Genomic DNA, 14,865 nt, shown 5'->3' with positions numbered 1-14,865 from the left:
AACATCCATCCTGTTGCAAATCAATGATAGTAAACATCACCTTGGATGTCCTTAAAAACAAAGGGCTATACACCATAATGGCTTTAAACTTTGAGGTTACATGTTAGAGTGTCAGTTTGGTACAACTATTCCGTAACATTGGCTCATCTGAGAACACCATTTTATTAAGCACTGCTTCTGCCTGCTTCTCCAGGGCTGCCCGTTGCAGAAATGGAGGATCTAATCCAGGAGGTGCTGTTCTTCCTAAATTTCAATCGGGTGTGTCCTGCAATGACTCTTAAAAGAACTTTGACAAAGTCCTTGTCCTTTTCTGGTCAAAGGTTTTTTTCTAAAATGACTTGACCAGTGCCTTGTCCATCTAGAAAATCTGATAGTGTACGACGACACAACAACAAAACAAAAACAAACAAAAATCTGCTGCTTAGCTCGGGACCAGTTTTGGATACACCTGTCCAGTCTACCAGCAATCAAAAAGTCCCCCACAACATACAGCTGCTACCAGCAGTGTACAACTGCCACCTTGAAATTTGTTTTAATTTTAATAGAGAAGTTATATTAACATTTACATATAGGAATTAGACAAGTGACTGTAATCGCAATAACATGGACATAACCCACTGGTGGTTCTCTTTTGAGCTACATGTAATTGTTTCCTAATTCCTCAGCATCCATTCACGATTTTAATCCCTCAGTTTTCAGAGCTGAGGGTGTAAAGATGTTTCAGTGAAATTCTGTCCCCAGTGGACTCACAGCAGATAGGATTCTCTTAGCAATTTCTGAGGAAGACCGCAGGCTCCGCATGTTTGTCGAGATGGTCCTCCGTCCGAGAAGTATCGTGAGAGGTTGATAAAAGACCCCAATTCTATTAATAGGAGTATTCATGACTGAGATCTTAAGCTACCGAAGCGTCTCCATTCGGGCTCTTTTTGCAGGCAGCGTAATAAGAAAGGTGCCACATGCTGACTCTAAAAGAGGCCATTCAACTGTGCGAATGAATAGCATTTTCCTGTCCTGCCCACGGGGTTTTGCATAGCTGTGTGAATTTCGGCCAGTCTGCTCTTTATAACTGACCATCTCCTGGGAAGCAAGAAGGGAAATACTTCCATGAAGACCAATTTTATAGTGTTTCAAAACACTTAAAGCCTTTTACCTGCTGTGGCAGAGTGCTTCGTTTGACTAAGATCAAGAGAAAAGAGAACAAGGCTTTTCCTCATCAAGTAAAAATGTCCTGTGTGCTGATGAGTCATCTCTGAGGTACACTCTTTGGGAAGAACACTGTGCATCAAAAGCCTGCCTTGGGCTGCTTGAGAACCTCTGCTGAGTCAGCACTCACTGGGGCAGTGGCCCAGCCAGAGCTATTAAGTGCAGATCTTAAAAACAGATGTGTTGGTGAGAGTGTGCAGGTTATTTTCTCATGTACTGCGTGTTCTAAGAGCCTTCCTAAGCAGCCTGTATATCGAGCTATCTTGTGAAAATAGAGAACAGGGAAAGGAATTGTGGCTTTGGTAATTTAAGGAGCCTTGATTATTTATGGAGCTGTGTGTTATGGTAGCCAAATGTGATCTACTTAGCCAGGACCGCTGTATGCTTTGCAAGCCCCAGTGCAAAACTGAAAATGCAGGACCCCTCATTGAAAAATTATTAAGAATTTCAAGATGGTGACAGCAGAGCATTAAACCATGTGACGGCACAGCCCCGCACCTAGCTCTCCCCCTTCAGCACCCTGGGAAGCTGATCTTTGAACAGTGGCAGTTGAAATGGTGTATGGTGGGTTACATTTTTAAAATGTGCTGGGTTGCCTAGCAACTGGCAAGGGCCTGAATGGGCTGACGTGCAGGTTTAGATACACCATCTTGAAAGTCTAAATTCATGGAAACCTTCTAGTGGACTGATAATTTTCAAGAAAAAGTAATATAGTGGGAGATGGAAATGGGGAGGGCAAGAAAAAAAACACATTTTTCTACTGTTATAACCCAAGCGGCTAGCTTGTCATTTTCACTGTTCGATCTTCTAAGAATAGAACTCTTCATACGTGAAGGAAAAATGAAAGGGAAATTCCAGTTTTCTCAGAAATATAAATAAATTTTTAGAGGATAATGAAACTCTGAATTAATCAATACATATGTCTGAGCACATTCCTTTAGCAATTCAAGGGTGTGATATAAGAAAACTGCTTCACACTCACTGAGCACTTGATAATAAGTACTTACTATGCAGTAGACTACAGAGATGAATAATGTACAGTTTTTATTCTTAAAGAATTACTCTAATATGTAAGAAACAATTAGACAGCATCATTACCTTTTTAAAGAACAGTCCATAATCTCTTGTCTTTCTCTCCTGGGTATTTTACAGGGTCCTTGTGCTGCAGAATCAGAACCAGCTCTTTTGATGGGGAGCAAGCAGTTCGGGCTTTCAAGAAACAGTCACATTGCAATTGCATTTGATGACACCAAAGTTAAAAACCGGTATGTATCATCCTGAGACACTGGGAAAGAACTGATAAATGAAGAACTGAGTATTCGTGTTTAATTAAGTTTAATCTACTACACTTATTAATTAATGAAGCTAGCTTTTCTTTTAATTTACTGAGTACAGTAGAGAATAGAATGTTATTTGAGCCTGAGGAGCCCAATGTAGGAAATCAGTAGTCCAGGACATTCCTCATCTCTGAGAAGGTTTTACTCTCCTTTATGAAAATGCAGCCATGATCTGATACCGCTCTATTTTAGCATGAGAATGCTCTTATTTTTCTATTTGACTTTGCATGCTTTTGTTTCACAGTCTCACAATTGAGTTGGAAGTAAGAACCGAAGCTGAATCTGGCTTGCTTTTTTACATGGCTCGCATCAATCATGCTGATTTTGCCACAGTTCAGCTGAGAAATGGATTGCCCTACTTCAGCTATGACTTGGGGAGTGGGGACACCAACACCATGATCCCCACCAAAATCAATGATGGCCAGTGGCACAAGGTAATAGTCCCCTGGATATTGGCAGTACCCTAAGGGAATTAGTGAGTGGCAGCCATCAGCATTCTCCTGGTGCCAGTATATTTTGCCAGGGCAGACACTGACTCTGGCAGAAGCTAAAAATAAAATGAGTGCCATATACAACTACTACAATCTTGGAAAATGTGCTCAGACCTGTGTAGGTTTACATTTGACCACTGACATGCTTCATCATGGTTCCATCACTGCTATATGGCTGTGGTTCTCAAACCTCTACCCATAAACTGAGACCAGGCGGCTGAAGACATTTCCACTGCTCTAAGTGAGAAACGTAGAACAACAGAGTGTGTTCATCATAAAGCTCGATGTATTCGATCTGAAGGAATAATATTTATTCTGAGATTATATTATAGCATTTTTATGGTGGCTAAAAGGCCTTTCTATTATGAAATAGTATTTGCCAAAAGCAAAAGTTGGCAACAATAAAATGGGTCCCAAGGCTCCCCACCTAACCACACACTGGTCTGTGAAAACCAGGAATCCAGGAATCTCTGGCTTATCGTGTTTAAAGGGCTCTAAGGTATCATTTCTACTGACAGTTATTTGGAACAATTTTAAAAACGTTGGCCTTACACCCAGAAACTGGTACTATTATGGGCACAGAAGGCTCGTTTGCCAGCTTACTGTCCTCTTTGGCATGACTGCAAATAGATAATATACTGCCTGATTAAAACAAAATCTCAACATTTGTCTCTGCACCTGCAATAGCCTATGAAGTAAAGCTTCCCTAGGTAGACCAATAAAATTTTTAATTTTCAGAGTACGATATTATTAGATGTTAGATTTGTTTAATGTTAACATACTTGGACTTGTCATATTCTAGAAAGTCAAAAAACCTTAAAAAACGCAAAGCCAACCAATTTGTTATCATGGAAATAAGAAAAAGAATCTTCATTTTTGCTGGGAGCTTATGACTAGCAAATATGGATCCAAATGAAGGAGCTCTCATTAAGATTTCTTCCATCTCTAGCTAATAGAATAATAAATATGACACTTGAGAAAAAGACATATCGTTGAACCACAATGAGGCTGGGATTAAGAAAGGGACTTAAATACTATAATTAGTCAAATTAAAAATGGATTTTATTTTTGATGGTTTTTTAAAATTACTTCCCAAACCAGAATAAATATATGTAAAATGAAGAGTTAAATTACTCTAATCCTGACCCAGACTAATTTTTAAACCATCATGGTACTTTAGCGTTTTACAGGCTTTCATGCTCCTTTACCTAAATTCAGACTCAAGATTTTTATACTCCAGCCAGTCTTTACACCCCTTATTTCATTCTGTCTCAGAAGATAATTCGCTCCACCACCCTAATTTCAGCCTCAGTCAGTTCTCTGTCTTCCTCCCTGACTTTGTACTAATCAGTTTCTGCAGAAAGAAGTGCAGCCTATTTGTGCCACTCTTTCTCTAATTGTACACAAGAAGGGCCTGTTAGGCAAAGGGACGTAGCGTATCTGAAATCGTGTTGGGAGCCCAGGCTCCTTGCTCAATCAAACTAAGGCACTTTTAAAACTGTACATGAATTTTGCTGCACTTAATTCATGAAAGTGCTATTAGTCTGCAGGCTTCCTTACAACATTCCTCCCTCTCAACACATATCCACACTTGGGAAACTACTGAAGAGACTTCAACCTAAAACTGACCCAGGAAAATTCGGTATTCTTTTGGTGATAGTAGTCATGGAAAAGACAGAATTTGAGATATTCTGTAAAATGGGTTTAACTTTCCCATATATAATGGGCTTAGCACATACTAAGCACTGTGTACATTGTTTCAATTTTTCTTGGTAACATTGTTAAAGTCCTTATGTCTTATACTCTGCATATTTGAAATTTGTTCAGGATTGGCATTAATGACCTCTTTCTTTTTTGTAGATTAAGATAATGAGAAGTAAGCAAGAAGGAATTCTTTATGTAGATGGGGCCTCCAACAGAACCATTAGTCCCAGAAAAGCTGACATCCTGGATGTTGTGGGAATGCTATATGTTGGTGGGTTACCCATCAACTACACTACCCGAAGAATTGGTCCAGTAAATATCTAATTTCTTCTTTATTACCTAAATATATGACTGATTCATTTATTGATATATTTTGATTTATTAGGTCACATGGGCCCATGAAAGCTGATAGGTGAGTAGGAAGTTATCTTTTCTGAAAAGGGACAGGGTTTTTTTTTGTTTTTTTTTTTTTGAGACGGAGTCTCGCTTTGTCACCCAGGCTGGAGTGCAGTGACGCGATCTTGGCTCACGCCTGGATAATTTTTTGTACTTTTAATAGAGATGGGGTTTCACCGTGTTAGCCAGGATGGTCTCCATCTCTTGACCTCATGATCCGCCTGCCTCGGCCTCCCAAAGTGCTGGGATTACAGGCATGAGCCACCGTGCCCGGCGGACAGAAGGTTTTTTAGATTAGCTTATGAGAGACAATGCCACGGAACACTGAGTGGGGATTCTGGAGCCAGACTCTCTTGGTTTGAATACCTATTTAACTATTGACTAGCTGTGTGTTTTGGAGCAAGTTAATCTTTTTTAACAAAGAATTCTCTTTTGCAAAATAGGGTAATGATAATACTAAACACAAAGGATTGCATAAAGATTAAATGATTGAGTTGGGCGTGGTGGTTCACACCTGTAATCTCAGCACTTTGGGAGGCCAAGGCAGGCAGATCCTTTGAGACCAGGAGTTCAAGACCAGCCTGGCCAAAAACCCTGTCTCTACTAAAAATACAAAAAATTAGCCAGGTGTGGTGGTATGTGCCTGTAGTCCCAGCTAGTTCGGGGGCTGAGGCACGAGAATCACTTGAACCCGAGGGGCAGAGGTTGCAGTGAGCTGTAATAGCACCACTGCATTCCAGCCTGGGCGACACAGCAAGACCCTGTCTCAAAAAACAAATAAATAAATAAAAATAAAGTGATTGGAAGAGTAGCAGGCATGTAAAAAGCACTGAAAGATGAAAATGATGGTATGTATTCATGGTGTTCAGGCATAGAGATTTAGCAAATATTGAGAGATGCAGTAGTTAGAGTACAGTTATCCAATTTTGGATTCAGAATTTAAAGCCCTCACAGTTTTGTAAATCAATATTCACCAAATAATTTTTTTATCAGACCATGTGTCCTAGTTTGCTTTGGAAAGTGTTACTCTGAGAGAAGCATGGGGGATTGATTCGTGCTTTTAGAGAACACACTAGATACAAATGTGATACATTTCTGTACTCAAATTAGAACACATGATAATGTAGATTTGCTCACTCATCAAAGACAATCACCCATTATAGTTGTAATTCTCAGCATTTGGCTTCTCTTGTGGATGATCAGTATTACTTTCCTTTCATAGCTATTGGATATGCTTTTTAGGTCTATCAAAAACAAAAGTCTCTGAAGTGACACTGGTAAAAGCAATTCACTTGAATTTCTAAAAACAGATAAAATATAATGGACCAGAGTGTGATTGAGTTACTTCTAAATTCCTTGAATCCCCGATGTTTTATGCAAACTTTCAAGTTTTATGCATATTTGCATTTTCTTAGGGGAGGGTCTGCTGCTTTCATTAGATATTCAAAAGGAAGAAGCACTGAACCAAACCTAATTACCTTTTCAAATAGAAATTGAACATAGGCTATGACAAAATGTGTATATAGTAAGTTTAATAAACTATTAATAGAAACATAAAATCAGGAACATAAGAGACCAATTAAAACTTATGATACCCACATGGGGCCCATAGCTCTGTCAAACCAATGGAGACATAGTGTGCAGTATTTAGACTATGAGAACAGTCATATTCCAGGATAGATACATCTGAGTTGAGAAGCACAACACAGGATTTTCTGCATCCATGCCAGGAAGCCTGGTGGTAATAGAGAACCCAGGCAGCTTTGGGGGATGTCCTACCCTAAGACAACTGGCCAATAACCACACACATAGAGCACCCCGCAAATGATTGTATTCTACGTAAAGGCAAAGTTCTGCTAAAACTTGACATTTGTTTCTTCTGATCTGAACGTTTAGGTGACCTATAGCATTGACGGCTGCATCAGGAATCTCCACATGGCAGAGGCCCCTGCTGATCTGGAAGAGCCCACCTCCAGCTTCCATATCGGGACATGTTTTGCAAATGCTCAGAGGGGAACATATTTTGATGGAACAGGTTTTGCCAAAGCAGGTAAGGCTCTTTCATTTCCTTCCTGTTGATTATTAACTGGATACAAATACTAACTTCTTGCTAGTACCAAATAATAAAAGTTCCCAGAGTCCTAAACTAGTATCCTTTATTTAAGCCAAAAATAAACTTATGGAAGTAATTTCAAAAATGCTTCTTAAAAATTCACGTATCTGATCCTGATAAGAATTAATAGAAGAAATAAAGTAAAGGTCTATTTAGAGAATTTATTCCATCTCCTTCACTGGAGATTAAGAACAGCAAAATAAATAATTTTGCAAGAACACTCATATGTTTATACTATGTTGTTTTCCTACCTTCCAGTTTCTGGAGATATGTTTTTTTTCTTCTTTTCAATTCCCTGCAAGGCTGTATTTCATAATCTCCTCCCCTTCAACACATACCCATACACACAATGCACACCCGTGTCCGTTTCTTGTTGATGGTGACGATGGCTGGCATCATTTCTGGCTTTCTCCACTCCATTTCCAATGAACATTTCCAGTATGGTTTTATATCACCGGTCATGAAGGTACAGCTAGGAAAAAAAATAGGAAATAACCTCTACATAATAATTTTTTAATCCTTTGATTTTTAATTTTTGTGGGTACACAGTGGCTGTATATATTTATGGGTTACCTGAGATATTTTGATATAGGCATGCAATGCATAATAATCATATCAGGGTAAATGGGGTATCCATCACCTCAAACATGTATTCTTTATGTTTCAAACAATCTGATTATACTCTTTTAGTTAATTTAAAATGTACAATTAATTTTTTTTAACTGTAGTTACACTTGTGCTAGGAAATACTAACTCTTATTCATTCAAACTATTTTGTATCATTAACCATCCCTACTCCTCCCTGCCACTAACCTTCCCAACCTCTGGTAACTATCCTTTTAATTTCTATCTCCATGAGTTCAATTGCTTTCATTTTTAGCTCCCACAGATAAGTGAGAACATGTGATGTTTGCCTTTGTGTGCCTGGCTTATTTTACTTAATATAATGACCTCGAGAACCACCCATGTTCTTGCAAGTGACAGGATCTCTTTCTTTTTTATGGCTTATTCATATCCATTATATATATGTACCACATTTTCTTTATCCATTCATCTGCTGATGGACACACAGGTGGCTTCCAAATCTTGGCTATTGTAAATAGTGCTGCAATAAACATAGGAGTGCAGATATCTCTTCGATATTCTTTTGAGTATATATCTAAGAGTGGAATTGATGGATCATATGGTAGCTCTATTTTTAGTGTTCTGAGGAACCTCCAAACTGTTCTCCATAGCAGTTGCACTAGTTTACATTCCCACCAACAGTGTACGAGGGTTCCCTTTTCTCTACATCCTCGTCAGCATTTGTTATATTGCCTATCTTTTGGATAAAAGCCATTTTAACTTGGGTGAGATAATAGCTCATTGTAGTTTTGATTTGCATTTCTCTGATGATCAGTGATGCACTGATCATCATGTTGAGCATCATGTTGAGCATGATGATCTGATGATCAGTTGAGCACCTTTTCATATACCTGTTTGCCATCTGAATATCTTCTTTTGAGAAATGTTATCCAAATCCTGTACCCATTTTTAAATAGGATTATTAGATTTTTTTTTCCCTGTAGAATTGTTTGAGTTCCTTTTATATTCTGGTTATTAATCACTTCTCAGATGGGTAGTTTGCAAATATGTTCTCCCATTCTGTGGGTTGTCACTTCACTTTGTTGATAGTTTCCTTTGCTGTGCAGAAGCTTTTTAACTTGATGTGGTCCCATTTGTCTATTTTTGCTTTGGTTGCCTGTGCTTGTGGTGTTATTACTCAAGAAGTCTTTGCCCATTTCAATGTCAAATTTTGTGATGAGTTTCAGCTTCAGCTTCTGCAGTTAATGGATTGACTTGCCATCCTGCCTGGGCTCTTATAATTCTGGATCAGACCAAACCAGAAAATTACCCACTTCCTCTGTTTCTAATGGCCCTTGCCATCCCCTGAACACACAGTGTAATACAATTTACATAAGACTTGGGTGGTCAGAAGAGATCACTTCACTGGAAAACATACAATTCATCTTAACCTTTGACATCTTTGTTCTTAAATGTTTTTCCACCGACCCAGTCACTGGGACTTTGTATTGACCTCTTCATTCTTTCTGTCCTCAGCCGAACTTCCTCATGTCCTTCCTCTCTTCTCCTTACTTCTCCCTTTTGGTTTTATTTTGCAGAACAATTCAGCTTCTTCTACCCTTTATTTTTTTTTTTATTTATTTACAGAATGGGTGTCACTATGTTTCCCAGGCACAACTGGCTAGCTTTTATTGTTAAAATCTGCTATGAACCCACCTTTGCCAATCCAAACCCATCGAGGTTCTCAGTAGAACAAAAGTCTTTCACATAACAGCTACCATCCTTCATTGGAGACAGCTGTGGCTACACATAGCATTTATTTCTTGACTAATAAATAGAAGACTTGGAGAAAATTCCCCTGAGTAGTTCCCTGATACTCAATTCAGTTTCCGTGGTCTAGACAGATCTTAACAGATCACTTTGTTCCTAAGAGGCATATCTTAAATACTTGCTCAAAGATTTAAAGAAATCAAAGAGTCAAATATGGAAAATCATAGAGAAATGAACAAGATAAGTCTACTTATGTCCCAGAAACTTCCCATCAACATTGTATTTACAGTTTCTCTCTGTATTAATAAAATGTGTGGCAACTTTTGAACCCTTTCAGATGATTATGGCACCATTTAGTGTGCCCCACTAAAATTTTACTGAAAAATCACTGAAATGTTTTTCTTAACCCAACTGAGAGACTTCTAAGATAATAATACCTGACAGTGAGATTCTTTGAGTCAATCTCAGTGTGTATCCATTTATTCAAATAATACATATTAAACCGTCATGATGTGCCAGACACTTTAGTAAGCACAGGGATAAAATGGTGAAAAGTATAGACAATGCCCCTGATCTCATAGAACGTACATTCCAGAAGGGAAGGCAGCCCAGAAAAGAAGTAATAACTATGGAGTGTGTTACAGGACACAATGGTGGAAGATAGGCCAGGCAAGTTCTGAAACTTACAGCCCTCATTAGAATTAGCTAGCATTTTAATTGAAATCTAATAAAAAGTCATGCATTGCACACGTTTGAATTAACAATCCCCATACTCTAATCCACAATATTTAAAATCTTCATTTTGCAGTTGGTGGATTCAAAGTGGGATTGGACCTTCTTGTAGAATTTGAATTCCGCACAACTAGAACAACTGGAGTTCTTCTGGGGATCAGTAGTCAAAAAATGGATGGAATGGGTATTGAAATGATTGATGAAAAGGTGAGTGTCAGCAATCGAAACATTTCTGATTTCTTCATGATATTGTTGATGTGTAGATATCGTTCATGTGTGACGAACTCGAATATTTTGAAGCCTGGCTGTATTCTTTGTTGGGAGAAAGCTAAATTGTATGTTTTCATCCTTCTGGATTATTTCAATTTGTGTATGTTTTCAGCATAACTATTGTGTAGGCCAGTATAAACTTTAAATGCATTAATTCTGCAGCAAGCCAATTATGTTGACTAATAATGAACCAAATAGTTTGAGATCTCAAGTTCTTACTGTGTTGCTATGAATACACTCTTATTCTCCTCTTAAGCAACACACTGTCTATGAAACTATTGACTCCAGTGGGAGAAAAGGCAGAGGTGTGGATCATCTAAAATTAGTCTGCCTCTTATAACAGGCTAGGCATCTCTTAGAAGTCAAGGTAGCCAACTGACATATCAGTTTCTCAATTTTTTAAAAGAGCATCCAGATACCATTTCAAAAAACAGCAAATTTATAAAAGTAGTGTGTCAGATTGATAATAATTGATAATCAAATTCTAAACACCTCTCTAAGCCCTGCAGTGAGACAACTTTGCACTATAGGCAGCAGGTAAAAAGAGAAGGCAGAACAAGAAATTTCACAAGTTTTCTCTTTGGCTATTAAATAGGAATTGTACTTCAACTCAGTTCACGTTTCTACCCTTAGTGTTGCCTCCCAAGAAGAAAAATCACATAGTGACCTAAACTATTTTTTTCTTGCTTTCTTCCTCCTTCCGCTCAATTTTCAAACTGTCCTCAAACAAAAGTAATGCAGGAAAAAGGATCCACCAGCTTAGAGGTAAAAAAGGGTGAACAAATAAACAACACTTAATAGTTTTACCAAATTTTCAAAACACACTTTTACTACATCTTTTTCAAGTAAGCTTCATTTCATCAAGTGCTGTTAAGGGCAGTTACCATCAATATGTCACTATCATGTGCATTTCTCACCAAGCTCCTTTTACATGCAAAAGCTACCCAATATAGAATGCAATATTGTATGCACCCAATATAGTATGCAATCTATATGCAAACTCCACCCAATATAGTAAACATTTCAGTAATAATTACATCACTAGAGTTTACAAACGTTTCACCTATTTACTTGCCTTTTTAATCTTCTTTTTTAAGACTTCATTTCTTTTACCTTGTCAAATGTGTTGCCAAACTGACTAATGTTTTTAATGTTTCAATATGTTTCATTTCTTCACCAGCTTCAAAAGAATTCTGTCATCTCAAATTTCAGGGGCCTTTCCACATTACTAAAAACAGATTTTTCTCATTTAGACCAGAACTTCTAATCTAAGTTCTTCATTGTTAGGAATTTAACTGGCCTTCTGGCTCAGGTCTTTGGCACCTGTGACATGAAACGGGCTCCAAAATATAATTTATGTAACTCTTAATCTTGTATATAAAATGAAATCCATGAAAGAAAAAACATAATTAAAACGTCAAAAGTTTAAAATTTAAAAAATCCTTTACTTTGAATTTGTAAACCAAATAAATAGTCACTTTAAACAATATCTTTTAAGAAAATTTTATAAGGTTCAGTAAGAACTCTCACATTCTACAAAGATCTGAGGTAGAATTTTTCCCTGTGTACACTAGGTCCTTTTCTTGTCACCTGGCCTCAAATTTTTCTGAAAGCAGAATTATTACCAGCTTTATGTATCTTGCCTATTAACTCCCAACAATGCCCCAAAGCACAGAACATAATTTGTGGCTCCTGGTGATTAGATTTATACTTTAATTTCTATCAAGTTTTAAAATTTTTTTCAATATGCCCAGTTACATCCAGTTCAAATGATTCTGGCCGACGTCTTTCCTAGAGACCTGATCATTTTTATGTGTGAAACATCATGATACTTCTTTAATAAAACCATCTGTGACTGTTCTATTTCCTGCTTTCCAGCTGATGTTTCATGTGGACAATGGCGCCGGCAGATTCACTGCTGTCTACGATGCTGGGGTTCCAGGGCATTTGTGTGATGGACAATGGCATAAAGTCACTGCCAACAAGATCAAACACCGCATCGAGCTCACAGTCGATGGGAACCAGGTGGAAGCCCAAAGCCTAAACCCAGCATCTACATCAGCTGACACAAATGACCCTGTGTTTGTTGGAGGCTTCCCAGGTGAGTGTTGGCTACCCCAGCAAGAATGTCTTTGCTCTCTTATGTTAGTGGTTTTGAAATCATTTATATTTACATGTGTCTAAGAATGTGTGCTTATGTGTACTTGCTTCCTAGCTTTAGAATCTGCTCCTATAAATAGCACCTTACCTAAAATTTCCAGTGTGTAAAATGAACATATTATATAAACCACATGGGACTGAACTTTTCATGAGAGCCCCCAAAGTTTCATTTGTGGAGAGATTGAAGCTAGAGGAAATGAATTTGGCTTATAAAAGATATGAGGCATTTAACAGCAATTGGAGCCAAACTTGGTGTTCTTACTGATTTTTTTAAAATTAATATACCAGAGGAATCATAAAATGTTATGGAACTTATTTCCTCAAGTTCTGGAAATCATTGGGTTAAACGTAGCTAATTTCCCCCTTATGTTATTATAGAGTTTATATTTATATTACAGAGAAACCCAAGCAATAAATCCTCATTCAAAATCCTTCTCTAGCACATTAAACATAGCATGTGAACTGCAGAGATTTACCTAAAGTGCCCATAAACAAGAGTGGCCAACTTGATGAGAAGTAAGCCAAGTGGCTCTTAATAAGTACTGTAATAACATAGCCTCCTGGAATGGTCTTTCATCATTTTGTCGAGAGGAACTTTTGTCCCCGTTTACATAAAGCTCCTTTGCTTAATGAAACAAGCAAAATGTATATTCAGCAATTGTTGACAGAGCAACGTTGACAGAAATGCAATGGGGGCCCAACGACAGCTCCTCTTTCCAAAGTGCCTTCTGGGTTTTAAAAAGATCTTTTGCTTCAATCAGGATACATTCCAAGACATTACGAAGGAGGTAATGTACTTCTCCATTCAGTCTATGAAATGGGATCCTGATTAACACCTAGTAGGCCTGCTGAAACAAGCACCTCCATAATAAGAGGAAGATTCTACATGAATTTCCAAACTACTTAACCTTTAGGGATTTATTTTTACAATGTAAGAAAGTGATAAAGTCACCTTCAAAAAGTTCTAAGTCAGTACTTAAAAGTATTTGATCAATTGCTTTGTTTCATGAACTAACATTTTACGATTTTAATTCACAACTGTAAATTTGTTCATCCCAAACCACTTTATTTCATATCTTAAGATGTATATTCTAGATGTTTTCAGATTTTATAATATATAACTATTAAAAAGTTGAGGCTGGGCATGGTGGCTCATGCCTGTAATCCCAACACTGGAATTACACTTTGGGCTGAGATGGGCAGATCTCTTGAGCCCAGGAGTTGGAGAGTAGCCTGGGCAACACAGCGAAGGGAGGATCGCCGGAGCCCAGGAGGTTTAGGCTGCAGTAAGCCTTGATTGCACCACTGCACTCCAGCCTAGGCAACAGAGCAAGAACCTGTCTCAAAAAAAATTTCAGTTGATCTTTCTTCACAATTCTATTAGTAAGGCTAAAAACAAAACCACTAACTTTGCATAGAACAGCATTCCAATTTAATCTCAAGCTAACAGGTGACTTTGAAACATGCTCTTAACATTTGGCGCAGGAGCATTTCAAAGCTGAGCCCTCTTGCGTTGCCTTTTTCAGATGACCTCAAGCAGTTTGGCCTGACCACCAGCATTCCGTTCCGAGGTTGCGTCAGATCCCTGAAGCTCACCAAAGGCACGGGCAAGCCACTGGAAGTTAATTTTGCCAAGGCCCTGGAACTGAGGGGCGTTCAACCTGTATCATGCCCAGCCAACTAATAAAAATAAGTGTAACCCCAGGAAGGGTCTGTCAAAACAAGCATATGAAGTAAAACAAATATATTTTACCTATATATGTTAATTAAACTAATTTGTGCATGTATATAGAATTCTTTCTGTATTCAGATGGTGCTAATTCAGACTACAGACTGAATTTTAATTCAAGTTCTTTCTCAAGTCTATAAATATTAAACTAATTATTTCATTCTAAATAATTGCCTGTTTTGTGTGATTTTAAGGATAAAAGGAAACTGGCCATAAATTGTTGAATTTGCAACATGCACTCCAGTCATCTCAAGGAAAGAGTTCAGATGTAATTTATGAAGGCAATTTTTTTTAACTTATTCCTATTAATACTTTTATCATCCTTTACCATGTATGTCAGCTTTGGCCTTCTGTGCAAGTCACTGACAGCAAGGGAATTTGGCATGTGTGATTGGG

The 14,865-nt window shown here is 37.9% G+C and overlaps 1 protein-coding gene and 1 long non-coding RNA gene across 8 annotated transcripts in view; one reads left to right on the top strand and one right to left on the bottom strand.

Annotated features, from left to right (window-relative positions):
- Nucleotides 1-14,636, top strand: part of LAMA2 (laminin subunit alpha 2) — a 772,685-nt gene extending 758,049 nt beyond the window's left edge. For all 7 annotated transcript variants that reach the window (XM_050788287.1, XM_050788283.1, XM_050788285.1 and 4 more), the window contains 7 exons: nucleotides 2,356-2,468; nucleotides 2,785-2,974; nucleotides 4,892-5,047; nucleotides 7,028-7,181; nucleotides 10,387-10,517; nucleotides 12,459-12,681; nucleotides 14,267-14,636. In XM_050788287.1, the coding sequence (XP_050644244.1) occupies nucleotides 2,356-2,468; nucleotides 2,785-2,974; nucleotides 4,892-5,047; nucleotides 7,028-7,181; nucleotides 10,387-10,517; nucleotides 12,459-12,681; nucleotides 14,267-14,424 (1,125 nt within the window). In that variant the 3' untranslated portion in view covers nucleotides 14,425-14,636. The remainder of the gene's footprint in view (nucleotides 1-2,355; nucleotides 2,469-2,784; nucleotides 2,975-4,891; nucleotides 5,048-7,027; nucleotides 7,182-10,386; nucleotides 10,518-12,458; nucleotides 12,682-14,266) is intronic.
- Nucleotides 925-7,689, bottom strand: LOC126953026 (uncharacterized). Its single transcript, XR_007725112.1, has 3 exons — nucleotides 7,583-7,689; nucleotides 2,302-2,499; nucleotides 925-1,077 (listed from the first exon to the last, which is right to left on the bottom strand). It is a non-coding gene; the product is annotated as an uncharacterized LOC126953026 (long non-coding RNA).
- Nucleotides 14,637-14,865: the final 229 nt, after the last annotated feature.

This window comes from Macaca thibetana, chromosome 4 (assembly GCF_024542745.1).
Source record: "Macaca thibetana thibetana isolate TM-01 chromosome 4, ASM2454274v1, whole genome shotgun sequence".
Taxonomy (NCBI): Eukaryota; Metazoa; Chordata; class Mammalia; order Primates; family Cercopithecidae; genus Macaca; species Macaca thibetana.
Note: the sequence above shows the minus strand (reverse complement) of the source record. Positions and strands in the feature narration are given on the sequence as shown.